General features: G+C 51.1%; 8 protein-coding genes across 8 annotated transcripts; 4 read left to right on the forward strand and 4 right to left on the reverse strand.

Annotated features, from left to right (window-relative positions):
* Positions 1–16: 16 nt before the first annotated feature.
* On the reverse strand, positions 17–1,507 carry BJX68DRAFT_237240 (SUR7/PalI family-domain-containing protein). Its single transcript, XM_071040156.1, has 2 exons — positions 1,232–1,507; positions 17–1,179 (listed from the first exon to the last, which is right to left on the reverse strand). The coding sequence occupies exons 1-2, from the start codon at positions 1,367–1,369 to the stop codon at positions 328–330; spliced, it is 990 nt and encodes a 329-aa protein (XP_070899106.1). The 5' UTR covers positions 1,370–1,507; the 3' UTR covers positions 17–327.
* A 1,994-nt stretch (positions 1,508–3,501) lies between these two features.
* On the forward strand, positions 3,502–5,269 carry BJX68DRAFT_275838 (glycoside hydrolase family 5 protein). The gene is made up of 6 exons (XM_071047936.1): positions 3,502–3,976; positions 4,033–4,091; positions 4,151–4,300; positions 4,348–4,412; positions 4,462–4,559; positions 4,616–5,269. The coding sequence occupies exons 1-6, from the start codon at positions 3,892–3,894 to the stop codon at positions 5,140–5,142; spliced, it is 984 nt and encodes a 327-aa protein (XP_070899107.1). The 5' UTR covers positions 3,502–3,891; the 3' UTR covers positions 5,143–5,269.
* A 61-nt stretch (positions 5,270–5,330) lies between these two features.
* On the reverse strand, positions 5,331–7,343 carry BJX68DRAFT_275840 (flavin-containing monooxygenase; the record flags this gene model as incomplete). Its single annotated transcript, XM_071047937.1, has 4 exons — positions 5,331–6,200; positions 6,260–6,420; positions 6,475–7,135; positions 7,215–7,343. The coding sequence occupies 4 exons, from the start codon at positions 7,341–7,343 to the stop codon at positions 5,331–5,333; spliced, it is 1,821 nt and encodes a 606-aa protein (XP_070899108.1).
* Positions 7,344–8,004: 661 nt separating this feature from the next.
* On the forward strand, positions 8,005–9,258 carry BJX68DRAFT_266822 (aromatic prenyltransferase; the record flags this gene model as incomplete). Its single annotated transcript, XM_071045616.1, has 1 exon — positions 8,005–9,258. One exon carries the CDS (start codon positions 8,005–8,007, stop codon positions 9,256–9,258), a length of 1,254 nt encoding a protein of 417 aa, XP_070899109.1.
* Positions 9,259–9,629: 371 nt separating this feature from the next.
* On the reverse strand, positions 9,630–13,368 carry BJX68DRAFT_92875 (tRNA (34-2'-O)-methyltransferase regulator RTT10). The gene is made up of 3 exons (XM_071050027.1): positions 13,288–13,368; positions 10,511–13,231; positions 9,630–10,458 (listed from the first exon to the last, which is right to left on the reverse strand). The coding sequence occupies exons 1-3, from the start codon at positions 13,303–13,305 to the stop codon at positions 9,688–9,690; spliced, it is 3,510 nt and encodes a 1,169-aa protein (XP_070899110.1). The 5' UTR covers positions 13,306–13,368; the 3' UTR covers positions 9,630–9,687.
* Positions 13,369–13,534: 166 nt separating this feature from the next.
* BJX68DRAFT_237246 (ssDNA endodeoxyribonuclease RAD2) lies at positions 13,535–17,198 on the forward strand. The gene has a single exon (XM_071040157.1). The coding sequence runs from the start codon at positions 13,620–13,622 to the stop codon at positions 17,103–17,105; it is 3,486 nt and encodes a 1,161-aa protein (XP_070899111.1). The 5' UTR covers positions 13,535–13,619; the 3' UTR covers positions 17,106–17,198.
* A 408-nt stretch (positions 17,199–17,606) lies between these two features.
* BJX68DRAFT_237248 (Eisosome component PIL1/LSP1 family protein) lies at positions 17,607–19,845 on the forward strand. The gene is made up of 4 exons (XM_071040158.1): positions 17,607–18,192; positions 18,281–18,414; positions 18,479–18,662; positions 18,722–19,845. Exons 1-4 carry the CDS (start codon positions 18,075–18,077, stop codon positions 19,336–19,338), a joined length of 1,053 nt encoding a protein of 350 aa, XP_070899112.1. The 5' UTR covers positions 17,607–18,074; the 3' UTR covers positions 19,339–19,845.
* Positions 19,846–22,652: 2,807 nt separating this feature from the next.
* On the reverse strand, positions 22,653–25,098 carry BJX68DRAFT_237251 (bZIP transcription factor). Its single transcript, XM_071040159.1, has 2 exons — positions 24,275–25,098; positions 22,653–23,600 (listed from the first exon to the last, which is right to left on the reverse strand). The coding sequence occupies exons 1-2, from the start codon at positions 24,537–24,539 to the stop codon at positions 23,038–23,040; spliced, it is 828 nt and encodes a 275-aa protein (XP_070899113.1). The 5' UTR covers positions 24,540–25,098; the 3' UTR covers positions 22,653–23,037.
* Positions 25,099–26,789: the final 1,691 nt, after the last annotated feature.

Raw genomic sequence — 26,789 nt, forward strand, 5'->3', positions numbered from 1 at the left:
TGTACTAGTATGTGAATGTGGGTAAAATTGATAAGATGTGATTCATTATCGAGATCAGGGTATCGTTATCGTTAGTAAGATCTATCAACATCCCATGCGGCGGTGGCAGGGCCCGAGGCAGTCAAGCTAACATAGTAAAGATATATAGCAAAAAGAGATAGCCAGCCGTAAACTAATGCAATTGAAGAGCTATACCAAGTAAATTCAAGTCCGGTGCAACTTGCATGAGGTCGTCAATCCTTCATTTTGAGTTTTCTTCCCCTTATGTGATGAGTTTTGTATGTGTGTGAAAGGATCGCTGGATAATAACAGGTGCGAAGTGCGTGCTTAGACGTGACGGAACGGCTCGTAGGAGGTCGTTCGCTCCGGCGTGTGAGGGTACTGAGGAGCCGCGCTGTGGTAGTGCTGTTGCTGGGGAGAGGGGAATGCGCCGCTTCCGACAGGCTCGTAGGTGTAGGGAGCCTTTTCGGCGGTGATTCCGCCGCGGTTGCGGCCGTGGCGGTGGTTGTAGGGTGAACGGCCGGAGCAGCAGCACGAGCTGATAGCCCAGAAGAGCGCAGCGGCGAGCGAAAAGGCGGTTGCAAGCCAGGTCGCGACGTAGATGTTTCGGCCCATGTGTCCCTCGATACCGTACGGCTTGATCTGGTCATTGAAGACGCCCGCGACGACGGCGAACATGGCGGTTGAGGTTGCCGAGGCGGCGGCGGTGAAGAGGAAGGCGGCGATGGCGATGAGGGTCGTCACGCAGGAGCCCCAGCGGCTGAAGATGGCGGTGATTCCGAGGAGGAGCTCGAGGGCGGTAGCGGCGAAGGCGATCACATAGGCGACAAACATCCATTTCGAGACATTGCGATAGACGTTGAGGGCATCGTCGACCTTGTCGGGAAGGGCGTTTTGCAGGCCCAGGGTCTCGAGATTCCAGACCTTGACAGGGTCGAACCAGAACTCGGCTTTGGGCGAGGAGCAGTTGGAGACCTTGTAGTTGTTATTCGAGGTCACGTTGCCCTCGCAGTAGCCGAGAAGACCAATGTTGTAGAAGTCGGGAATGCGGAAGTATTTCTGGACTTCGTCGAGAGCGGCGGTAATGTCGCCGTCGTCAACGGAGATGTTGAGGTTGTCGAGGACATCGCCGACTGTCGACTGTATGGATGAGGAACCGTTTAGGTCTCGTAAATCGGCCTATCGCGATTGTTAGAATTGATCGCAGCGATCATGGGAGAGGTAAACTCACTCTGAAGAAATACAGATCGCGGAGCGAGTCTGTGCCGTTATCTGTGGAGCCGAGCCCAACGACGATGAGGCATATTAAGGCGGCGATAGTGAGGACATATGGGGTGAAGATGCAGACAAAGCGACCGGCTTTACCCATTTTTAATTATTGTCGATGGATGTGATGGTATAAAGAAGCAAGGGTGACAATTGATGAAAGAGGTGAGATGAGATGAAAGAGGCTATCTGAGCTGAGGAAGAGGCTGGATTTATGGCCGATGTGTTGCAGGCCTTGAGGCGACGAAAGAGGCGCAGACCAGCTTCGCCTCTTGTTTTCTAATTTAAGGATAAACAAATAAAATTTCTGTGGCTTGATCATCAACCAGCCTAACTGCTTCTGGTAAAACCACGCGTCCCTGACGTCTGCCCTCCAGCCTTTCCTTCATCTCCATCTCGATTTCCACGTCACTTTCTAAGTTGTACAAGCAACGGTCGAGTATTGAACCGCGATATATTTTCTGCTTGTCCATCTCTGATTGACTGAGTCTCATTTCGCGAACTCTCTCGGAAGAAATCTCACTGTTAGAGTTCTCATCCGGGCTGTGTCAGCCTTTGGTTTCGGGTTAGGCTTCACTATTTCAGGTCTTGGCACACTGGCCTTCAGACTGCGGAATGCCCCCACACCGAACATCAAATTCCACTGTCTGCGTTTCCGCCAACAACGCTTCGTCATCTCCTGTCCCACGGTCTGCTCAGGTCCTGAAAAGCGGTCATTGGACTCGCGTAGGCATCGACATTCCAATCCTCCACCGCCCCAAGCTTCTAGAAATCGCGGTTCAAAATTAGAACTTTGAATAAACTACATAGCGGAGTTCCACTTGTACGTAGGCTGTGTTAGCTTCATCAAATCTCAAAATCTCGAATCTCCGCCGTGCGGCTGAGCTCAGCCTTATCCAGACTCCAGTGTCCACTTGGCCTCGGACTTGGAGCCCAGCCCCCGTTTGTCACATGACCCCAGCCTCGACTTTTTCTGCCTCAGGCATGATGTCAGTATTCCGTAGTCCAAACATTCAAGCTTCATTCTCCGGGGCCAAGATACGTACTTATCTGAAGATGACGTCTGATATAGTAGTAGTTGGTATTATAGTCACATTAAATCAGTGTAGGAAGTGTGATAACGGAAATCTTATTGTCATAATTACGATGTCGACAGATATATATAACTGCCAAAGTTGGATGAGTATATAATACCACGAGCATTTGATCTCGCAATCATCTATTAGGACTTAGCCGACTAGGCTAGAAGCAAACTAGAAGAACTGGACAACAAAGATAACCAGAGTTTCTGGACCATTTCTATGCATTATTGAATAATGAAAAGCAACGGTCATTTTAAGGGATATGTGCATATCGATCTTTGTTATATATCTTCTTGGCCATGGTGTAACAGTCTAAATACTACTCTTAGTTCATTTCCTTGCATAATTAAAAGCACCTAGACTGACTAGTTTTATTAGAAACGGACAGGATATATGAGGCGGACAGTGCAGCTGCTGTATTGCAAGACTTTATCTATTATTCAGCAGCACACATAAACGCATGCAAGGCAAACAGTGGCAATGCTGCAGGCTCCCCTGATAAGAAGTGCCAAGCTTCTTCTTTAGGAAGAGGTAGGAGATGAAGAAAGGCGACCGAGAAGACTATAAAATCAGCGGCAGATGACTAGATTTATCTCTTGACATTGCCGATATCAATCGACAAGTGCAATTGAAGGATGTATTATAGGTGCTAACGGGGCATATAGTGCTTTAAGACTTTCTCTTTTCCCTTCTCTTTTGTTAATCAAGGCCACGGGGTGCTGAGCATGATTAAGCTTGTTTTCCAGGACGGGCAGTTAGCAGAGGACTTGTTGGCTGGGATAAGGTGAGCTACTATTTCATAAAGTTTCTTCTTGTCCGCTATTTTTCGTTTATACCTCTTGCGGTAGAATATAGTACTTTGACTTTTTGATGGCTTCTGGTTTGTTATCGCAGGTGTGTTTACTAACCACGGCGAACTTGGATCGGGGGAATAACAGCCTTGCAGGAAAGCAGCTAGAGTCGATTAATCTATACTGGCATTTCTGAGACGATGATTATTTAGGGAGAGATAATCTGGGTAGCTTTAGAGTGTCTCAGTTGTTGACTTAGTTGGTGACGTATCTTCCTGCCTAGATCCCTGTCTTATTATGCACACCTGCATTAGTAAAATTGGCCACGGAGGAGACGAATGCAGCCACCTCATGCAACACTGAAGAATTCGATCGGACCATTCCGTCTGGGCGATGCTTAGCTTCGATTCTCCGAAACACAACGGAGCAAGATTGCGGAGAAACTGGGGCATGTCAATCAATTTCCCGAGTGGACACGGCCTGCCCTACGCTCCGTTGTTGTTTCATCTCCTCCTCCCTCTCCGTCTTCATCTCTTCCGTCTCTCCGTCTGTTACTGCGGACCGAATAACCGGCGTCCACCTCTGTTTCAACTTGATAACTTGTGGAGCTTAACCTGGTTTCGAAGCCTCCGTTTTCCATCCGACCTCCCGTATGCTGATCCACCTCGAGGTTATAAAACGACCTGGCCACCCATCTTCAGTCATGGATCTTCATCCGCCGTCGCCGTTCTCTTCTACTGCACCTTCTCACCATGAAACTCAATGCTCTTTTCTTTGCCTTCGCGGCGGGTACCGCGCTGGCTGCTCCTCAGCATAAGAAGCGGGCGACGCTCCAGTGTTTGTCCCAACTACAAGCCTTGATCTGATGAGACTGAGAGACTAACACAGCACAGTCTTTGGCGTCAATGAGTCTGGAGCTGAGTTTGGCGAGGACAATATTCCCGGAGTCTGGGTAGGTTATAACTCAAGGACCAAGAAGAACGAGATAAGTGAAGCTCACAAGTATGCCAGGGCACCGACTACATCTTCCCCGACCCCTCGACCATTTCAACCCTGATCTCGGATGGCTTCAACATCTTCCGCATCCAGTTCAAGATGGAGCGGCTGACTTCTGAGATAACCGGCGCGTTCGACGAGGCATATCTTCAGAACTTGACTTCGGTGAGTGGGTAGCACAATTTTATCCTCGTTCATTCTAACAAGGCTAGGTTGTCAACGCTGTCACCGAGGCTGGAGCCCACGCTATCCTTGACCCTCACAACTATGGCCGATTGTATGTACTTCCATCCATGTCTGAAAAGCCGGCCTTAACAACCATGTAGCAACAACGAAATCATCAGCTCTACCTCGGACTTCCAAACCTGGTGGACCAACGTCGCGACCGAATTCGCCGACAACGACCTTGTCGTCTTTGACACCAGTAAGCTAGCCGTTCATACATTCTGCTCAATAGGTCAAATGCTAAATCGTCAATAGACAACGAGTACCACGACATGGACCAAGACCTCGTCCTAAACCTCAACCAAGCCGCCATCGATGGCATCCGCGCCGCCGGCGCAACCACCCAGTACATTTTCGTCGAGGGCAACTCCTGGACCGGCGCCTGGACCTGGGTCGACATAAACGACAACATGAAGGCCTTGACAGACCCACAGGATAAGATCGTATACGAGATGCACCAGTACCTCGACACCGACGGGTCGGGCACATCCGAGGCCTGTGTGTCTAGTACCATCGGCGAAGAGCGCGTGACCGCCGCAACGGAGTGGCTGAGGGAGAACGGGAAGATTGGAATCATTGGTGAGTTTGCTGGTGGAGATAACGACCAGTGTCGCACGGCTGTCAAGGGGATGCTGGATTATCTCGAGAGTAACTCGGATGTTTGGCTTGGTGCGCTTTGGTGGGCGGCTGGGCCGTGGTGGGGGACTTATCTTTACAGCTTTGAGCCGCCAAGTGGTGTTGCGTATCAGGGGTATTTGGAGACGTTGCAGGCGTACTTGTGATAGAACCGGTAGCCGGTGCCGTTTCGATGGTGCTTGGTTGACTGTCCTAACGGTGGGATGGGGATTTAGCTTGATGGGTGGTGACTGGTAAGATAGGTCTCTTAGTTACCACAGACTTTGTTTGAGCATAGTATTCAATGTATATATTCATCAATGAACATTCTATGTTATCTACCAGAGAGACAGCCCTAAGCAACTTGCTCAACCACTCTCTCTACCTCATCACCAACCCCATCGCCAACCTCATTCTTCACTGCAGGAGCAGCAGCAAGCTTTACCTGACGATGCAAAGCTCTCGGCTCCAAACTCCCCACCCTCGCAATCCCCAACGTCCTATTCCTCCTCCTTCCCATCCCCCTCCCCATACTAGAACCCCCCTCATCCCTATCCCGAATATAATACGCCAAGTCCGCAGTAGGCTCCCACTCGGTCTGCGACACTCCAACCCCCAGAAAACTAAACCGGTTGCCCACATAACGGACCTCCCAATCATCCCCCCTCACCTCCCTCATTGCCTCGAGGTAATGCAGCGTACTCCCTGGCCACGTCGTCGGCGTCCGCCCACCTACCTCGCGGTGGTTATTGTGCGAGTTGCGGCACTTGTCAGACCAGACGGCGTGCCTGGTCATGAACGAGTTAACATGTGCAGTGAACTCCTCGCATGCTTGCTCCTTCGGCGCAAAAGCATGGATTGGCTCAGTGGTGTATCTATCGATAAACGCGCAGATATAGTCTGCCTGCGCCTCAATGGCGATGAGCGTGGGCCCGTTGGAGACGGGCGTGTAGGGTCCCAGCATGGTGAAAGTATTTGGGAAGGAAGGGACCCCGACCCCCATGTAGCCGGTTATCGCGGTGTCTTGCTGTGCGGACCAGATTGTTTGCAGGTTTTGGCCGTTCGGGCCGATGATGGGGTATCGCGGGATGTAGGAGGTGTCGAAGCCCGTGGCGCAGATTATGGCGTCGCCGGTGTGTGTGGTGTTGTTTGATGTCTTGCAGCCGGTTGATGTGAAAGAGGTTACGCTGCCGTGGACTATAGTTACGTTGGGCTTTTTGAGGGTCTGGAAGATGTTAGACAGGGTTTGTGGAAGATAAGATGGGAGGGGGGAGGATAGCGAACCTTGAGGTATCTGAAGCCCGAGGGGATGACTCGCTTGCAGCCGACGGCGAAGTCGGGGATGAGTTGTTTCTCAAGCTCGTCGTCCTGAAGGAGTTTCTTCATCTCTGACTCTAGGAGGCTTCTGCACTGCTGCTGCAGGATTGTATCTTTCAGATACATCGCTAGCCAGAGCCGTTAGCACCAACATTGGACAACAGAAAAAAGAGAACCCTCACTGAAAATACTGTTCATAGTCCTCTCATTCTCCCTCCTCAAAGCCAACGCCTTCTCCGGATGCTCAACAAAGTCCTTGATCTGCTCCGCCGAAAACTCCCCCGCCTCAGCACTAATATCAGGCAGGACCCAAACGGGTGAGCGGATAAAGATCGTCACACTCTTGACGACAGGCTGAATCGCAGGAAGAATCTGCACAGCTGAAGACCCTCCCCCAATCAGCAGCACATCGCGCCCTTTCAGAGAAACACTCTCATCATAGTCGGCACTATGCAGCTTCACACCCTGATACTCATCCAACCCGGGTATCGCCGGCCACGCCGGCTTGTTCAGGTATCCAGTGGCATGTACGAGGATATGGCACCAGTCTGAGACTGTTTCGCCGGTGGAGAGGTCGGTCGCGGTGACCTCCCACTGCCCCTTTTCTTCGGCCCAGCGGGTTGAGGTGACCTGGTGTGAGAGACGGATATACTTCTCGAGTCCGTACTTCTTGGTAAAATCCTCAAAGTAACTGCGGATTTCGGAGGAGCCCGCGTAGACAGAAGTCCAGTCGGGCTTGGGCTCGAAGGAGTAGACGTAGTTGTGCGAGGGGACGTCGCAGGCACATCCTGGATAGCGGTTTTCGTACCATGTGCCTGAGACGGAGGGGTTTTTCTCGTAGAGCTGTGTGTGTCAGTCATCGTCTACAGGTCGTATGGTATGGATAGGGAGGAGAAGAGGGAAAAGGTAGATGATCACGCACAGTAAGGTCAAAGTTCTCAAAAGTCTTTTGCAGCTTGTAGGCGAGGCACAGCCCGGATGCACCGGCGCCCACGCAAATGACTTTTACGTGGCGCTCATTGTAAATGGCAGCTTCTCGAGGAGGATCCATTACGAGCAGATTCTGTGAGAGTTGAACTGAAAAAAAAAAGGAGATGAGAGAATGTTACCTACGTAATGCCTACCATCAGAAGGGTATATATACTGCGCTGTGGGCGGCCCGCGCCGGGGGGCCTGGACAGGAGACATGACCAACAACCCTTGCCTGAGGCTCACCGACTGATTCGCTGAGCTGGAAGCGCGTCCAAAGTATAAATCAGCAAGGACAAAATATCGGAATGTATATCAACGCATGTGCAGGTCAGCCATAGGTCAGCGGAAAATCAGCAGGCGCCAAGTGGAGACTAGCGGATCGACCAGTATAAACGGGGGCCGTCCGAATAGGGTAGGATATGCTAGGGTCTTTGTTAGACTTTCTTTCAACTCTGCCGGGGATGTTCAGATATGGTTATGGTATTTGAAATTAGTGCATAACGCATTACTTTGCCTGGTGGCTCAAATATGCGTCGGCCATCTAGTACCAACGGAAGCAAGGTTGGGCCTCGAGGTTCGGTTTTGGAGAGTGAATCCCGAGCTTGAGAACTTGAGCCCCGAGGATGAGACTCGAGTATAAATACGTTGAACCAGATTGCCCAGTAGACAGCTTTTAGTCTCTGGTTCAGTAGCCCTGCTCTTCCCATAGCGCCCCCCAGAACCAACCCAGCGCTGCCAGAATGGCCTCCTCTCTGTTCCACCCCCACTGTTGGAAACTGCCTCGTTCTGTCACAGACTTTCTCCATCTTGTCCTTTCTTCCTACATCCCAAGCCCAGAACCCTCTGCCCTGCAGGACCCCATCTACCAGCAGGTTACAGATGAGCTCCAAGACTACATAGACTCCCATGGACAATACTGGTGGCAGACCTCAGGGCACCTCCTCGCTGCCCTCCTCCACGATGCCAACTACCCTCCCACCTCCCAGCATCACATCCTCACCTTCTTCGGCCGCACAATAGCCCCCTACATGGGGCCGGCCTACAACCCCCGCTCACCACAGTGGCGCAGCTTCATGACAGATGACCATCATCCCATAGAGCTAAGCTGGGACTGGCATACTGGCCAGAAGCCCCCCACGGTGCGGTTCTCCATTGAGCCCGTGGGACTCGATGCCGGCACCTCCTTGGACCCAGACAACTCGCATGCTGACGCTGTCTTCCGCAAAGCCCTCTTCAAGGCTCTGCCGGAGACCAACATGGAGTGGTTTCATCATTTCGACCTTGCACTAGCTCCCACACACCAGGGTCCCGGCCTCATGGAAGGCCACCCATCCAAGCTCTTCTATGCCTTTGACCTAACCCCCAAGTCCATCAGAGCAAAGGCCTACTTCTTCCCCGGCTTCAAGGCCCGGGAGACAGGCCAGACAAACCTCCAGGTCATGGCCGATGCCATCGCCAGAGCACCACATTGTACCCCCTCCTCAAACCAGCTTCGTGCCCTGCACGTCTTTGAGGACTTTGTACACGACATAGACACCCCACGGCTCGAAATGGACATGCTCGCCATCGACATGGAAGACCCCTCAACGTCCCGACTGAAGATCTACTTCCGCAACCGCGCCTCGAGCTTCTCTTCTGTCCGACAGATGATGACGCTGGGAGACCGCATCATTAACCCTTCAATGGACCGTGGACTCCAGAACCTCCGCCGACTGTGGGACGCTATGCTAGGGCAGGAGGGTGTCTTGGATGACGAGCCCCTGCTACCTGCAGGTGAAGACTCGGACAACCACCGCACCGCGGGCCTCCTCTACAACGTCGAGCTTCCCGCCGGTAGCGCGGAGCCCAAGGTCAAGATCTACATCCCCGTCCGCCATTATGCCTCCTCTGACGAGACGGTCATCTCGGCTATCCACGGGTACATGGAGTGCGTGGCTGGGACTGGGAATGGATTGGAGTATGGCTATGCTGAGACGATGCAGCGCTTGTTGTAAGTGAAATATCTACCTACCGAACACCCTGTTCCGGTGTCTCGGCTTGAGTTGAGTGGGCGGGCTAACCAGAGTCTTTGTTTTTTTTTTTTTTAGCAGTCCGAATGCGTTGCAACAGCGAGGTCTCCATACGTATATTGGGTGCTCTGTGCAAGCTGGTGGGCAGCTGAGGGTGGTGTCTTATGTGAATTGTCAAGGGGGGAAGATGGTGCAGTAGTTTGGTACATGGCGTATGATGTTATTATCTACGGGAGTATCTAAAGAATGATGAATCTACTATATTGTCTAATCGAGTGGATTTTCTAGGCCTGAAAAATCTAGTCGGGGGAGATGTGGCTAGTGGCGTAGCCTGACTGTACGAATCCTCCTTCGAAAGGTAAAACCAGCAGTCATAACTCATATACTCTATCAACTCAACACATCTATATATGCTCAAATATCCACTTTAAAGTACTCCATTCCCACTCCACAAACAAGAAGCCTCGTCTCCCCCTGATCCCGAACAACATCCACAGACGAGATATCTGCCACGGGGCTGAACCGATCCACAACATTCACCACCTGGATATCATCTACCGTCGGACGCCCAGTTGCTGCAATGTTATCAACATCCACCTGCCAAATCTTGACCCGGTGGTCGTTTCCTGATGACACGAAGGTGAGTCGGACTGATTCCGCTTCCGCCCCATTCTCCCTCTGGACAGTAGATTGTGAGATGAGTTTGACAGCATTAACCGACGCAGCATGAGCGTCAGGGATCGAGATGGCCGCCGCTTGCCGGTCACTCAGTTCAGCGTCATCTGTATAGAGTAGCGATAGCGTCACGGAATTATCATCGCCGCCTGCAATAACCAGCGTCGTTGTTTCCGATAGCCGCGCGAGGTCTATCGACTTGATGCTGTTCGAGTGGATCTGGTGTCTGCTTTCGCAGACGATTTTTCCTGGTGTTATCGAAGTGTTTGTGAGTGATCGGTTCAGTTGAAGAGTAGCGGTGGCAGTGGAAGGGATCGTGTAATACGGTTCCAGGACGGTGGTCACGTCCCAGAGCGTAAAGTGGCCGTCTGTAGATGTGGTGATTAAGCATAGCGAGGACGGGCCTTGCAGGAACCGGACCTGAGTGAGGCAGTTGCTTGTATATGTGCCGTTGGCGAGAAGAGTAAAGCGGCCTTCGTCGTCTTTATCGGAGCAGGACAGGTGGAAGATCTATGTTGTTATTTTGGGTTCAAATCGCGAAGGGGTGTCTGCATTGACTTACCGAGATGGTGGAGTTTGAGTATGTGAGACAGAGTAAGAAGTTGGCTTCATCTCCATCTCCGCTATTCTCAACTTCCAGAACATCAAGGCATGTTATGCGAAGTTCCGAGTTCGGTTGGCTCTTGGGACACCAGCCTAACAGTGCCGCCGTTAGCCCAAAAATGGGGATCGAGCCGATTTTCCAAACGTAAAAGTCCTCCATCGCGCTGCTTGTGAACATGAATCTTGCATCCTTTGAAAATCCAATATGCTGAGGGCCAGAGTCATGGGCCGTTAAAACCCGTAGGCACTCCAGCGTGTCACTATATTGTGTAGTACTGCCCGATCGAGGCGCAAATACCCGCAAAGTCGTATCCTCCGACCCAGTCACGAACAATGGACGCCCATCGGGTCGCTGGACAGAACCCAGAGTCTTTATCTCTCTCCCATGTCCTCCAGCGCATATCGTGCGTGAATCATGAATATTGATATGTGAAGCGTTGAGGCCTCCTCGAGCCCAAAGTACCAGAGCATGTCCCGGACGTTCGGTGCTCGGCTGGAAAGCCCATCGACGATGGGCTCCGCCGCAGTGAATTCGGGCAACTTCGGACTGGGTAGTTTCGTTCCAAATCACAAATTCCATTCCGCCAAAGCCATAGAACATAAGGTGCTGGGAGGACTGGTCGAGGTAGGCGCCTTCAATGTTGAAGCCTAGGGTTGTAGGGGAGTGCACGGTTCGGATGGTGACGGTCTTGCTGGAGTCCTTGGAGATATCTAGTGAGCTGATGCGGTAGTTTCCGTCTCGACCGCAAGACAGAAATTGTGTTGGTGGTGTGTTGATTGGGTGTGAGATTGAAGAGAGTGGTAGGATCTGGTTGACGCCTTCTTTGCTGTGAAACCTGGCGAGTTTCAGGAGTGGCTCGAGAGATTCGGACCGCGACTTTGTGAAGACGACCAGTGAGCCTAGCTTTGACCCGATGGCTAGGTAGTCGTTGTTGTGAATAAAAGAGGCGCATGTGATGTCGAAGCCCTGGGGCAGATGAAGTGTTGTCTTCGCCACACGAGGCTCTGTGTGGGAGAGGAGATCGATGTGGAATAGGTCGGCAGTATCATGAGTCGCGTAGGTTGCCAGGAATATCATTGTTGCTGGTGATTCCGAGGTCTCTGGTTGATAGTCCAGCGAGTGTAGGCTCACAGGTCTCTGGCCGATTTCCGCCACTTTAGTGATGGTTCTTAACTTATGCTGATACAGTCGAATGACTCCTTTCTGATCTCCAAAAACAGCAACGCCTCTAGAAGGTAATCCAGAAATTATGGTATATGATCGAAGCCCATCCTCGACGGATAGTGTTTCTCGAACAATGCGTCGGTCGATTGCTTCTGGAGACTCAACCCATCCAATCTGGATTTCACCCAGTGAAGTCGTTGCGAGGAAACAATCGGAAGAAACAAAGCCAAAGGCTCTCATCAATATCTTATCAGCAACTTCGGTGTCTTTTGATTTTGCGACGGGAACGCGGGTAGTTCTGTTGAGACATTCCACTACCCCGTTCTCTTCACTGAGCTTAAAGGTCCTCACGGCTCCGTCCGCTCCTCCCGTATAAACTGCCGTCTCTGGGCCAGCTTCGGCCGTCTCAAGGGACCAAATATGTTTGCCATTGTGACAGCGGAGAGAGCATATGTTACTCAGCTTGAATTCGGACTTCTGTGACTGGGACCGCTCCCAGCTGAGATCCCATACCAAACAATGCACATCCTCGCCGCGCGAAACGAGGCCGATTTTGCCCTGGCGCAATTTCGCCGCAACAAAATTGACGCCCCAAATCCGCGCTCCATGGCCAAAAGCACTGGCAACGCAGGATTCTGAGCTCACTTCTGGTTCACCTTTCACATGACCGAACCCAGTAGACTTGAGTTCGAACCCGTCTGTGGAATAAGGAGATGGTTCGTTGGGATCGGCTCGCTCGCAGTCCGATATATCCCATACCCGAACCGTCCTGTCATCGCTGCAGCTAGCTAGCAATCTTCCGGGTTGATCACCATGTAAACTGGCAATCTCTGGCGAAATTTGAACATCAAAGATGGACCCTTCGTGGCCCGTGAAGAAGTGATGTATAGAGCTCGTTACTTTGACATCTGCACTTGCGCTGCCTAGGACAAAGCATGACCAGACAATAATTTCGCCAAAGACCGTTCCTGCCGCAACCAGAACGTGTGACGGCGAAAGCGAAATGATGTTGGCCGAATACAGGATCGATTTGACTCCCACGACAAGCTGCCTTAGCTCAAGAGCTGTGCCAAACCTCGATGATGGGTCTTCCGAAATAGTTAAGCCTAGTACAGCGTTGTGTGCCGTTACTAGATAGGCTGCGCTGCCTGCATCTGCCGTGCCCGCGCAACCAGCCAGAAGCCAGTCTGGAGCATAATATTCTGCGCTTGCGGGTTCCAACGATATCACAGAGGCTGAGCATCCATCTTGGGCGCAGCTCAAGTTAATGAGTCTCAATGACCGATCTCCCCAGGCTAGAAGCTGGGCTTGATTGGCTCCCGATTCATGTTCTTTCTGATCAAGGACGACGAATCCGTGCACAGCACTTCTTTTGAAAATCTTCACAGAAGCGAGAACTTCCCCGCTTCCTTCTGTAATCACACGCACGAATGACCCTTGACCAGTTAGGAGGAGTTTCTTATCTCCAAACACAAGGGCCTTGATCGTCGTCACGGGGAGGCAAGCATCAATGTGCTAGACAAGAGTTAGTGGCGTAGTAGAGGCGATATTCAGGGAAACAAGTCACACACCTTTAGTAATGAAGACATTGCAACTATTATCAAGCCACATCAGCTCACCTCCTGTATACAATTGCTTGCACGGGAAATCTCGAATGTTCCCCGCATTGAAAAGCCTCAAAATCTCAAAAATTCCACCGATAAGGATTATGTAAGATCGTTATCGGCGGCTTCCCAATCGGGTATAATTGCCACGTGACTTCGCGCTTTGGTGTTCAACCCGTGACGCCACTCTGCTGAGCCGCTTCCAAGTTCGTTTGCCCTCTCCGCCAGCAACCGGATTCCACATATCCTGGCATGTCTTATAGCTGCTACGCAGACTACGTCTCTGCGCCTAGGCCACCATGGGTGTCCAAGGACTATGGACCATCGTCCAGCCTTGCGCCCGACCCGTAAAGCTGGAAACGCTCAACAGGAAACGGCTGGCTGTCGATGCGTCAATCTGGATCTACCAGTTTCTGAAAGCAGTCCGCGACAAAGAGGGGAACGCGCTGCGAAATTCACACGTTGTTGGATTTTTCCGCCGGATATGCAAACTTCTTTACTTTGGAATCAAGCCTGTCTTTGTTTTTGATGGCGGCGCGCCTATTCTGAAGCGGCAGACCATCGCGAATCGAAAGAAGAGACGAGAAGGTCGCAGAGAAGATGCGGTGCGGACCGCTGGAAAACTACTTGCGGTGCAGTTACAGCGCACTGCCGAGCAAGAGGCTGCCAAGCGCAAGGCACGTCCGACCAGGCAGGAACCGGAGGAAGAAGTTCCCGATAATCCTGTTTATGTGGAAGAGAACTTCATGACTGAGAAGGAGAAACAACAGTCTCGCAAGTTTAAGAAGAAAGACGCCTATCACTTGCCCGATATGCAGGTCTCTCTCCATGAGATGGGAGCCCCTAATGACCCGCGCATCATGTCCCGAGAAGAGTTGGAACAGTATGCCCTACAATTTCACCAGGGCGAAGACATCAATTTGTACGATTTCTCCAAGATCGATTTCGATAGCCCCTTCTTTCTTAGTCTCCCGGCTACCGATCGCTACAATATTCTAAATGCTGCGCGACTCAGGAGTCGGTTGCGTATGGGATATTCAAAGGAGCAACTGGATAATATGTTTCCGGATCGCATGGCTTTTTCTAAATTCCAGATTGAGCGCGTGAAGGAACGAAATGATCTCACTCAACGTCTCATGAATATCAATGGTATGAACGGTGATGAGGCCTTCTACAACTCTGGCCAAAGGATTGCCGGAGAACGAGGGAAGGAGTATGTTCTTGTTCAAGATAATGCTGTCGAGGGTGGTTGGGTATTAGGTGTTGTGGGAAATAAGGAGGGTCAGGAAGAGAAACCAATTGACGTCGACCGATACTTTCAGCACGAAATACTACCAGACACTAAAGACATCTCGGATGACGAGGATGGATTTGAAGATGTGCCTATTGAAGGTCTCAACCGTCTCCCAAAGCTCCCTTTTCTTCGACCGGGTGTGCTTGACGATTCTCTCAGGCAACATAGGCAAGGTCTCACCGAAGCTGAAGAGGCAGAAGCCGATGCACTGTTTGTCCCAGACTATGGTCAAACTGTTCAACGACAGGATTATTCTAGTATTGATGACGTTTTTGAAGGGCAGGCCGCAAGCGAGGATGAAGACCTTCAGAGAGCCATCGAGATGTCTCTGCAATCTACAGAACACGTAGATCACGATCACGACATGCTTGACATTCCCGTCAACAAGATCATTCCGCCATCCGCGCCAGCGATTGAGCCTTTCATCGAACCCGATATCGAGAGCGATGATGACGAACTAGACTTTACGGCCGCTTTAGCACAGTCCAAGAAGACTGAAAAGGATCCCGCTAAATATCATATTTCAAAACCGTTGTCTAGTCATCCTTTCGAAGGTCCGCTACCTTTCGAAACTATTAAACTTAGCAAGCCATTCAAAGCTAAGCAGCCATCACGTCAAGTTGACCAAGATGAGGACGCTGGCGGGTTTGAAAAAGAACCTTCAAAAGCCACTAAGGAAAGCGTTCCTTTACCACCGTGGTTCTCTGGTGGAGAGCAGGCCCCCGAATTCATCCCTGATCGGGATCCGGCCGAATCTTTGGAAAGCTACCGGGACAGGGCTGTGACGCCGGATCATTTGTTCTTGAAGATCCACCGCTCTCCTAGTGTCATCGATGTCGACAAGTTTCCGGACGACAAGGTCATTGACCTCGATCCAGAGCCTTCGAGAAAAGCTGAGGCTGAACCCGTTCAACCGCAGACAACGGTAGACGGCGAGCTAAAGGATGAGCCAACCCCGGAACTTATTGATACGACGGACAACGAAGTGTTACAAGGGCCAGCAGCCCTAGATGCTCTGATAGACGGCCATCTTAAGGATGAGGCTATCTCGAAAACGGCCGACCCAAAGGATAACGAAGTACCACAAGCGCCAGAAGTCTCAGAGGTTCTAGAAGCCTCAGCAGCTTCAGAATTACCAGGAAATGATGCCGATTCCGTCCAGGATGCCTATGAATGGGAGCCAACAGATGACGAGAAGGCCGAAAAGTCGCCATCGCCAGAGTTTGAAGATGTCCCAATGCAGTCGGAGGATATTGATTCAGGTCCTGTAGTCCACGACGCAGAGATAACCGAGCCGATTGATTTCGTCGACGAAGACGCTTTCTCCGACCCAGAAGATGAAGAGCTGCTAAGGCAGCTCGCAGCTGAAGGTGAAGAGCATGTCCGATTCGCGGCAACGTTGAACCCGACAACACAAGGAGAGAGCACCTTCGACTACGAGCAAGAGCTCAAGCAGCTTCGCTTGCAGCAAAAGAAAGATCGCAGAGATGCGGACGAGGTGACACAAGTTATGATTACGGAATGCCAGCAGCTCTTGACGCTGTTCGGCTTACCATACATCACTGCCCCCATGGAGGCTGAGGCGCAGTGCGCGGAGCTAGTCTCCCTAGGACTTGTGGACGGCATCATTACGGATGATAGTGATATCTTCCTTTTCGGAGGAACCCGTGTTTACAAGAACATGTTCAACCAGAGCAAATATGTGGAGTGCTATCTTACGTCCGACCTGGAGAAGGAGTACGCTCTTCACAGAAGGAAGCTGATTAGCTTTGCACACTTACTCGGGAGCGATTATACAGAAGGCATTCCTGGAATTGGACCGGTGACCGCACTAGAGATTCTAACTGAATTTTCGGCACTGGAAGAATTCCGTGATTGGTGGACTCGAGTTCAGACAGGAGCGGATATGTCTAATAACGAACACGCCAGCTTCTACAAGAAATTCAGAAAGCAAGCTACGAAGATCTTTCTGCCGCCAACCTTTCCAGACACTCGAGTTGATGAAGCCTACCTCAACCCCGAAGCGGACTCCGATCCCTCGCCGTTTCAGTGGGGCATACCTGATCTACATGGGCTTCGGGGTTTCCTGATGGCGACTATTGGTTGGAGCCAGGAACGAACCGACGAAGTGCTTGTGCCTGTCATTCGTGACATGAATTCGAGGGAACAGGTGGGAACTCAGAGCAATATCACGAGCTTCTTCAGCGGCCCGCAAGGAGCAGGAGCATTTGCCCCACGGGTACGGTCTGGTGGGCAGAGCAGGATGGAGAAAGCTTTTACTCGACTTCGTCGTGAAGCTGGCGCCGAGACGGCCTCTAAAGAAACTCCGGTGGACGAGGAGCTGAACCCTCAACGATCTCGTCGAAAGGGAAAGGGGAGCAAACGTGGAGCACCTGAACCAGAAACTGCTATTGAGAATGGGGATGGTGCTCAGAATGGTGATGATACCACGACCAAGAGGAAGAGAGGGCGGAAAGCAGCGAGGACCTAGAGACTGAGATATTTTACCGAGAGATTTATGTAATAATGCTGGATAGATGCTGTTGACCCACCGTTCGTTCCCGTTACATGAAGCCAAGTGCGGCCCAGCGATCTAAGAGGTTGAGCTGCGGATACAGTTGGTTGATCACGTATTAAGATGCATAATAGATTGCATTCTATTTAAGCTTACTTTTAGTATGCGGTTGCTCTCCAACTGATATTCGCATATCCTACCATACCCTCCCAAGTTACACGGTACAGCACCATCAGCAGCGCAAGATCTCTTAAGCCATAGTACAAGAGGACGCCAAAAGCAAACAAGATCCCCAGCATCATATCTCGAGTCGATGACATGGTTGTGCAAACGAGGCTTTGCAGTCCCTTAGAGTTTCATCCAGCTTGAAGAGAATAGATGACATCACAGCGGATCCGATGACGTCGCGCCGATTGCTGTCCACTCTTGTTGTATTAAAGCTCTCTCTTGGTCTCCCCCTGTGAGATCGTTCGGGTTCCTCGACGACGAAAGTCAATTATCATATCCACCAGTCCAGACGGTTCATTCAGTTGCCAGCATTCCCTGCGGCTCCATCCATACTCTCATTAATCAATAAGTGGAACACTGTTGTTCATAAGGGGCAAGCGCGACTTCCAAATTGGGTTAGCTTCTTTCCGAGTCTCGACGTCACCGACTCTCCGTCTCCTCTCTTGTGATCCGGGCAACACTACTTTCTCAGCTCCGGAGCTTCCATTCTGCAATTAATTAATCCCACCACGGTTGCGGTTCCAGCTTCCGTCACATTCCGCTGCGACCTTCTTCTGTGTGCAACACGTCACCTCTGCGCAAATCGACCACTACAAGGAACCCAATCCCTCTGAGCCGATCCTCCTAGCGAGTACCTTCCCCTCCCACCTCGCCGATCGCATTTCTCCTGAGCGGAACCTCCCATTCACTCGAGCTTCTATCTGGACATCGTCAGCCATGCATCGCACCTATTCTATGCGCACATCGCGCCTTCCGACCGCATCTCAGATCGAGAACCCCCCACCACCGTTATCAAGCACGAAGACAAACAGATGGATGGGCCGAGGCGGTCTTGGTGAGTTCGCTCCCTCTACCTCTAGTCCCGTCCAGCTTGAGAGGATATATCGCTGTTTGAGCGGTCTAACTAACCTATCCAACCGCAGGGCATGCCTTCCGTAAGAACGCTGCTGGCGCTTTCGGTCCCGACCTAGCCCGCAAGCTCTCTCAGCTCGTTAAGATGGAAAAGAACGTCATGCGCAGCATGGAGTTGGTCTCCAAGGAGCGCATGGAGACTGCCGTAAGTATTTACGTGATCACAGCAGACAGGCCGAGCCAATGCTAATACTTCGCTTTCTCTCTAGCAACAACTTTCGATCTGGGGTGAGAACTGCGATGAAGATGTTTCTGATATCACCGATAAGCTTGGCGTTCTGCTCTATGAGGTCGGAGAGCTGGAAGACCTTTTTGTCGACCGCTACGACCAGTACCGTGTCACCATTAAGAGCATTCGTAACATTGAGGCCTCCGTGCAGCCCAGCCGGGACCGTATGTCAATCCATCCTCAACCTACCGCGCTGTGATTGAGTCTTACGTTTTTTATACAGGCAAGCAAAAGATCACCGACGAGATTGCGAAACTGAAGTACAAGGATCCTAACTCTCCTCGCATCGTTGTTCTCGAGCAGGAGCTTGTTCGCGCCGAGGCCGAATCATTGGTCGCCGAAGCGCAACTCTCGAACATTACTCGTGAAAAGCTCAAGGCTGCTTTCAATTACCAGTTTGATGCTCTTCGGGAGCACTGTGAAAAGGTAGCAATCATCTCAGGCTACGGAAAGCACCTTCTTGACCTTATCGATGACACTCCCGTAACTCCCGGCGAGACCCGCCAAGCTTATGATGGATACGAGGCCAGCAAGGCCATCATTCAGGACTGCGAGGAGGCCCTCGCCAACTGGGTCCAGTCCAAGGCTTCCGTCAAACCCAGCTTGTCTCAGCACTCGCGCACCCTTTCCCAGCGCCACCGTGAATCGGTTGCCAAGGGGCGTGAGAATGGTGTGGACCTTTCCGGCCAGGACCAGTCCATGAGGGGTGACCGAGACTCCTGGGTGGCCGCAGACCAGCACCACAGCTATCACCACGGTGCGGAAGACGGCGAAGAAGGCGGCAGCGAGCTCGGAGATATCCGCGGACGCGAAGAAGAGCGAGAGCCCGTCGCCGTCTAAACATAAAGGTGCCGGCGAACGATACTTGGTTAAGACCTCTTGCGCTCTTGGATTTCCAAATCACTTTGTACGAATTGACTTTCCTCCTCTTTTCGACCTTTTCGGGTTTCGCAACTGGTGTTTTGGTGGATGTTTATGTGGTGTTCCCTTCTATTCTCTGCTTCGTCTTAATTTCTCATCTACTTACCCGACGAGTTACCTTTGATGATATTTTAACATAATTCTGCCTCTGAAAAAAATGCACACACCAACCATGACTGGATTCCAGTAATCGATTGGAATCGCTCAGTACCATCACTTGGCTTAGGGCTCGTTCAGCTACAGGTGACGCGCTCGCTCCCTTCACCATCGGGGGACTTTGTGAGATGAAAGCTTCTTTCTCACTTCTACTTAATCGGCTTAATGGATGTATTAATATTGCCTAGTTATGAATTTATGCTGAAACTCTTCGTCCTGTTTATTCATCGAGTATAGCACTCCGTTTATACCAATATAGCTGATTTGTCTTACCCAGGACGCAGAGAGAAATTGGTCTACGGTTAGCAATTGTAGTAATAAGTGGTTTCTAATGCTCTTCGGTTCAGATCAGTTAGTCAGGGTACAGTAATCTTCGACCGACGAGGTCGGATGGTGGTGTAAGCTGACGCGGACGGAGAGGAGTAGCCTATCGAGACATGAGACAAAGGTTGAATAAGACCCAATCTCGCAGCGGCTTCCTAGTTGCGTCGCCCCTTCGCACGCCTTGTTGCCGATTGAATCCTTCGAGGTTCGTTGTTCTCAGTTCCTGTGGCATGGGCGAGCCAAGCAAGTATGCTCAAATACCCAGTACCGCATCGTACTCGATGCGCCAGTTGGGAAACTTTAGAACCCTACCTGTTGTGAATGGCCACTTGGTGTAAACTGTACAGAAGGTCAATAAAGACATCCAGTGGTTCTCTGACTCCATCTTCTTGTATGGTACACTCAATCGGCGTCGCAAATCTCGCGGGAAATCCCGGCTGCGTCCGACTAGAAGCGTGGTCGGTTTCTGAGCAGCGCGCCTTTCTTTCTCATCGTTGGTTTAAGGTTTAGTGTTTGTAGCGCGCGGTTGGTGATTGGGATTATTTTCTACTACCTATTACTCCAATTAGCTAATGCATGTGATCATAGTCGAATCGTTATGTAAAACTCTGAAACGAGAATACACTGAATTTGTAATAGTGGTAGTAACCAGCTTACCATCCGTCACCGCAAGCATTAGCTTCTTCCTGAGATGTCCACTTCTGATTGAAAATGTGTTGAACACCCGCAGGTTGAAAGAGCTAGGACTGTCAAGACGAGATTTTGGGATTATGTTGCAACAGCCGATTATTTTTTCGTCAATGATTTCGCCAAGGTTGCCATCGTTCGTCCAAACTAGGGTTCGGATCCTCGGTGCCTAAATATAACTATCTGAGGGAGTAAGTAAATAGTCGACCGGTATGGATTGATTATACTGACCCTAAGTACTCAATGTCCACCAGACCATCGGGTGAGCCTCGCTCCATCCTCAGGGCAGTCTCCTTTCGTCGTCAGTTCCGTCATGCGCGTTCATCTCGGCAGGAGCAAGAGCATGGCGCTCGACTCAGGCGCTTTGCTCATCATGTGAGCGCGATGGTGCTCCCTACCTGCTCTGTGGGAGAGGATCCACGATATGCGCTCTAACTTGTCTGGATGATATTTGGGCCAATAATGAGCGTTGGAACAGATTAAGGCGATGATTTCCCGCGGGATTCGAAGCTTTTGTTCTCAGTGTGGACAATGCGGGACAGGTGGGAGGCACCACACGCGTTGGCTGCTCCATGCTTAATTGGTGTGTCGGGTTGGTATGAGATGGGCCTCGGGTTGAAATTCGTTTCATCATGGAGGTCACCAGGTCTTGAGCTTGTCCGTCTTGGACGTGGTGCTTTTCTCTCCCAGTTCAAGGAGTCCAGAGAAGCAGGGGCACTAGCAGCCGGCCAAGGTTTTGCGCGGACTCCAGGATCCTTTGGCCTGTGATGAAAACTAAACTGCTAGAATGACTGGAGTGTAAGTACAGATCAACAGGGGAGTGTGAGAACGGTGCAACTTGAGGCCGACGGGTGTGCAACTCGCTCAGGGGCGTTAAAACGAGGACGCCTTGACCCTTTGCTGGCCGCAAGCATTTCAGAGCATAACATTAGTGATGATAGCGCTCTCGCCACCAAAGTGAAGTCGGAAGAGCCAAGTGTTGATAGACGCAGCAAAAGGGAGGAAAGCTTTTGTGTAGGCAGTATATGGAGAAGGGTCTCGCTTGGGTCTATGAGTGTCGTCGGTGTCTAAATGAGATCACGCAGGGCGGTTAGTAGAAGGAAATGGCTTTGGAGTCAGAGAATAAAGTGATTCGAAGCGCTCTTTCACCTCGCCGGATGCGATTTACAGCTGGGAGCAGAATGAAATGATACGCACTGACGACAAGGCCCAAGGATCGTTGGGATACCCATAGCTGAGGAATCGGTCTCTCTGCGGCTCAGCGCAGAGATAACTTTCAGGCAGGGAAGGGATGTATCCGTGCTTCAATGAGAAGCAGTCAGTCAGCACGTCGGTAAGAGATGGCTAACCGCGCTCTTCGACAGCACGCAATTGGCATGAGGTCGAGGTGATATTGTGCCTGAGCCCTCAAACTGGCTCCAGGCGACTCGTGGAAGGAAGCTGGGCAGCTTGGGCTGAGAGATATTAAAGATGTCTCGGATGATTGAGGAAAGGATTGGATTGTGCTGTTGTGTACAAAAACTCCGTGGAGAGGTTGGTCACCCGTGGCACGCTATTGCCCAATGCAGTGGTGCTGGGACCTGCTGCCTCTGTGGATCAACCACAATCAACAATTAATAATATTTTCCAGATGTTGTATGCAGACTATTGCCTTGAGTTATTGATTCCTCCACTGTGAGCACGACTCGCGACTATCTACATCCATATCTCTCATTGTTAGCCTCGATTGCGCAATGGATGACCCAGTCTTGGCAGCATGGTCGGCAGAAGGGCAGACCCCGGCCTCTGACGGCGAGATGAGTGTTCAGGCTGAGTGCGCAAGTCCGGCGACTGCAATTTGACTGCCTGCAAGTGTCCGCTAATACCCATTGTCCAAAGACCAGTCAAGTCCAGTAGGTGATTGATTCTGTGTACTGTTGTTGCTGCTAGGTGAAACCAAAAAAAGACGCAATCCCAACCAGGACTCCAAAACAGCAGGTAGATATATACCACGGAAAGGAAAGATATAGGCCTGATTTATAGCCGCGCCCGGTACTGACCCCAATCCCTCCCCCCCGCCCACAATTTCCCCTGCCCCATCCATGCCTGCAGTAACGACAGAGGTCGCAACGTAATGTAACCCTGCAAATAACGCCAGCACGCAAGCAACAATTGAATGTATCAATCTGAAGCTGCCCCTTTCTTAGAAGCGACAGATGTGAAGGGGAGAGCGTAAACAAAAAGTGATATGTCATTACATCGTCAGGCTGTTCCAGCTCGCAATGGCTGGCTCGCCTGGGAGCATCGCAAACTCGAGGCAAAATCAACAAAGGGTATCAGGTCAATGTACCCATGGTACAAAAGACAAGCCCAGGCCCGCATAAAACACATAAGAAGATCGCGAGCGAAAGGATAGCAAGCAAACAAGGGGGTAAGTCGCGAAAATCAAGCACTAAACTTCATTTTGGGTGCTTAATTGTCGGTTCCCACTCCCTTCTTTTTTGGTTGAATATGTTTTTGCCCGCTTCCAGCCACGGTCGTATTTTGGTGGCTCAGTGTGGTATCTGATGGAGGAGGCATCCGAGTAGTCGCGGCTTCATGCTTCTCAGTTAAGAGGTTCTTGAGCCACCGGTTTTCCATCTCAAGTTGCGCTACACGAGCTTCGAGGGTGGCGTTCTTCTCAGTCGTCTCTCTCACGGTTCGTTCGAGTGTTTGTTCGCGCTGCTTCTTCTTCATACGGAATCGGGCGCTTGCAGCCGTGTTGCGACGTCGTCGGTCTTCTTCAGCGGCCCGACGAGATGACTCTTCCTGGCCGAGGGCGGAAGCGATGTGGTCGCCTGAAATCTGAGTGCTGTACTTGTTGTTTCCAATCTGGCCATTTGGTGGTGAAATGGAGGACGAGACGTCCGAGGGGGTCATGGCCCCTGGTGCATGTCCAATCTCATCATGGCCATATGAGATTGGAGGGTAGAGAGGATAAGCCGAGTGTGACAGCATGTGGTCAGGGACAGAATAGTTGATGGTCTTATCACCCGCTGTTCAGGAGAGCGTAAGTAAACGAAGATGGTGGTGGGAAGGTCAAACGACTCGAAGGGCCAACGGGATAAGAAAGAGATAAGACAAAAGGAAAGGGCTATCATTAAAAAGGGCGAAATCAAAAGGGAAATGGAAACCCCCGAAGGGACCTGGAGATGAACATGAACCAGGGTATGAAGCTTGGTGAGGGTCCGGCAATGACAGGCTGCCGACGGTGTCATAAGTGTGATCGATTGCGTGCTCACTTCGTGTGTTTACCAGAGTGGGAGATCGGGAAGGACAAAAAAAGGGCATGAGAACAAGAAAAAGAAACAAATAAGTGATGGTATTGGCTGGCTTCGGCAGGCAATTGGGGAATTAACCACGTTTACGCAGTGACGCTTTCCTTCATCAAGGACGGATTTCACGATGCCTGATTTAAGCGTGTCTCGGGGATAAAACGGGATAGGGGAGCGCGGAGAGCTGGCACAGCAGCACAAACCCAGAAGCTGCTTCCCCAGAAAAAGGACGCACAACTCCCAGGAGAAGATGTAACCAAGACGAGTAGGGGTACTAGGAGTAGCTCTTGCACCATCCGACGTTGGATGAGCAAAGAATGCAAGGGAAACGAACCAGGTAACAATAAAATGGCGCAAACAATGCAATCGGCAGCGTCATTTGAGCTCAGACTTACCATGATACGGGTATCCTCGCACATCGATCGGGCTATGTTCGTCCTCGAGGCTCTCGTAGGAGCTGACGGACAAACCGCCCATGCCTTCGGTTGGGTCGTAGGGCATGTTGAAGTTGGAGACGTGAGGCACGCCAGGGGCATCCGTGTCAATGGAGAATTGCCGGTGCTTAGCAAGCGCAGGGTCGTGTCGAGAGAGAAGAAAGTTGAAATTTTCGAGTTTATCGAAGGTCGAGGGAGCCTGACGGGCGATTTGTTCATCTGACATATTGCCTGCAGGTGGTTTTAAGAGGGCGGCTTCCTCGTCTCTTTTCGACCTCTCCGCTTTTTGCGGCCCCCGAGCTTTGATCTGATTGGAATAGAGCTCTTGGTCGATGGATTTTGTTTTACCAATTGTCCACTGGAAATGCTTGGGTGGCTTGTCTTGGGGGGAGGTTAGACTGGAAATCGATGGTGACAGAACCACGCAAATGTCGCCAGCCGATCAGCTGGGGCAGGGGCGCAGGACAGGTCCGGGATGATTTAGAAACTCAAAAAATCCTGGTCAGGACTGGAATTGGACGATTTGGCCCAAAGATATCTGTTCAGGTTCTGCAACTGTTCCTGCCAGATCGCGTAGCGCGGTAAGAGCAGCCACGTACGCGGAAGCACGAGGAGCGGATGGAATCCGAAGCCTGGACCAGGGTGGCCAACTCTTGAACGTGGGTGAAGTTACAGAGCGAGGACAGGCCAGCAAAAAAACGGTGTTTCAGCGAAGAGAGTTGGCTTGAGGCGGGAGGGCACGCTGTGTTGGGAGGACGCAACACCAGCAGTGATCGTCTCACGCCTGCTGGTGCTAGTTGATGATCTGATATAATGGAGAAATGTCGTGATTGCCCTCTGTGATTGGTCAGTTCCAACCTCCGAGGCAGGGAAGCTCCGGCCGTTTTCAAACCGTTTGAGAGGGTAGGCAAGGCCAACTGTGAGTTAAAAGGAATAAAATCATGTAGAGGATGAGAACACGCCTTTGATATTGGTGAACTTCTGATGGAGCAAGATTCAAGAAGAAGGGAGCGCAAAAAGGGGCAGTTTCCATCCAGACCTGAGCCAGAAAGCAAGCCCCCGCCGCCTGGCGGAAATACGTGCCTTCCTACAGTAATCTACGTGTTACACCAGATTACACATCTCCACCCCAGGTTGAGCAAGCTTTGCGGGAATTTTTTGGACTGATGGTGTATAATTCCGCTGAGCTAAGTAAATTATACACTTTGATACATTTTGCCCTCCAAGGCTGATTCCAGATCCTGTTGCCCTTTGCACCCACGGGTACGTCTGGTTTCATTTATGGGCAAATCACAATTGTCTAAACGCGCGTTACCAGCTCCTGTTTTCCGCTCTTTGGGCGATGCCGACGACAAATCTTACTTTGTAGCTTCAATTTCCCCGCCCGCATGACTGCGGAGCAGCTTCGAGCAGTTCGGAGTGGACAGGCTAAGCGTGGCTTTCCGGTACTTTTGCCCTCGAGGAGCGGAAGCAACTTCAGCATTTAGCGGCGCTGGACAGACTTGCTTGTAAGTTGCAACAAGGCGCATTGACCATGAAGCCTCTTGGCCTTGTGCTGGCTTCAAGACTCGTTTGAATCATGACACATCCTGGACTGGGCAGATTCAGGAGTCATGCTCAGCTCTTTCCCCAGATCGAAAACGCCTGCATAGAAATAGGCCCAGTGCGCCGGGCGCCGTGAACCTTCGGACTGGACCGCTGGTCCAGCCAAAGATGATTTTGGCCTGCCATTGTTTTCTCGGTTCGTCCCCACATGCGCTGCGTTTCATCCCGCTTCGTGATGTCAAATCTTTTATTCACATTATTGTTCCTTTCCATAAAGTCCCATGCATTCCACTTCAGTCTTGATGTCGTCATATTTCGGGCGAAGACGAATGACTGCCCAGCGCCATATTCATTCGGATCTTCTCCGGAATCCAGAGATGGAATGTTGCAGGAGCAGTTGCCGATTTAGACTACAAAATTTCTGTTGTCTGCTCTCCTGTCTCTTGATACTGCGGCCATACCTTGATTGATGTTTATGGCAGCAGGGACCCTCTGTCCTATGAAGTATAAAACAAGCAGGGTGCCTCGTGCCGTGACCGCGCCGAGGATAGCGACGGAGCAAGAGTCTTGCTACTCAGGAACGTCCTTGAGGCTATAACGCTCCATAACATGTTTCATGAGAACATCCGGAGCAATCGGCGTTTGCTTGATAACGAGATATCCCTTCACAATGGAGAAGTAGCGAGTACATCCTATTAGACGTAAATTCTCCCCGCGTTCAAGGACAGAGCAGAACTACGTATCAACGTGGATCTTGCGTTGCACGAGTATCCACAAGCACACGCGGGTACACGACGCAAGGGGGAACTTCGTTCACCCTCAGGACTCCAGGAGGTCAGATGACAAGGTCAAGTTCGACTCCAATGCAATAAATCAATTACTCTCCCGGTCATTCTTGCGCAGCGAAGGAATCAAAGCATGGTGAACGCTT

This window comes from Aspergillus pseudodeflectus (assembly GCF_044049435.1).
Source record: "Aspergillus pseudodeflectus strain CBS 756.74 chromosome Unknown BJX68scaffold_21, whole genome shotgun sequence".
Classification (NCBI taxonomy): domain Eukaryota; kingdom Fungi; phylum Ascomycota; class Eurotiomycetes; order Eurotiales; family Aspergillaceae; genus Aspergillus; species Aspergillus pseudodeflectus.

Excerpts from the sequence above, each read along its gene's own strand:
- BJX68DRAFT_237240 (XM_071040156.1), bottom strand. The coding sequence starts at position 1,369 with ATGGGTAAAGCCGGTCGCTTTGTCTGCATCTTCACCCCATATGTCCTC. Across the intron at positions 1,180-1,231 it reads GCGATCTGTATTTCTTCAGA|GCCGATTTACGAGACCTAAA; the intron begins GTGAGTTTACCT and ends CAATCGCGATAG.
- BJX68DRAFT_237248 (XM_071040158.1), top strand. The coding sequence starts at position 18,075 with ATGCATCGCACCTATTCTATGCGCACATCGCGCCTTCCGACCGCATCT. Across the intron at positions 18,415-18,478 it reads AGGAGCGCATGGAGACTGCC|CAACAACTTTCGATCTGGGG; the intron begins GTAAGTATTTAC and ends CTTTCTCTCTAG. Across the intron at positions 18,663-18,721 it reads CGTGCAGCCCAGCCGGGACC|GCAAGCAAAAGATCACCGAC; the intron begins GTATGTCAATCC and ends TTTTTTATACAG.
- BJX68DRAFT_237251 (XM_071040159.1), bottom strand. The coding sequence starts at position 24,539 with ATGTCAGATGAACAAATCGCCCGTCAGGCTCCCTCGACCTTCGATAAA. Across the intron at positions 23,601-24,274 it reads GCGAGGATACCCGTATCATG|CGGGTGATAAGACCATCAAC; the intron begins GTAAGTCTGAGC and ends TCTCCTGAACAG.
- BJX68DRAFT_275838 (XM_071047936.1), top strand. The coding sequence starts at position 3,892 with ATGAAACTCAATGCTCTTTTCTTTGCCTTCGCGGCGGGTACCGCGCTG. Across the intron at positions 4,092-4,150 it reads ACAATATTCCCGGAGTCTGG|GGCACCGACTACATCTTCCC; the intron begins GTAGGTTATAAC and ends CAAGTATGCCAG. Across the intron at positions 4,301-4,347 it reads ATCTTCAGAACTTGACTTCG|GTTGTCAACGCTGTCACCGA; the intron begins GTGAGTGGGTAG and ends TAACAAGGCTAG.
- BJX68DRAFT_92875 (XM_071050027.1), bottom strand. Across the intron at positions 10,459-10,510 it reads ACTCAAACTCCACCATCTCG|ATCTTCCACCTGTCCTGCTC; the intron begins GTAAGTCAATGC and ends ATAACAACATAG.
- BJX68DRAFT_237246 (XM_071040157.1), top strand. The coding sequence starts at position 13,620 with ATGGGTGTCCAAGGACTATGGACCATCGTCCAGCCTTGCGCCCGACCC.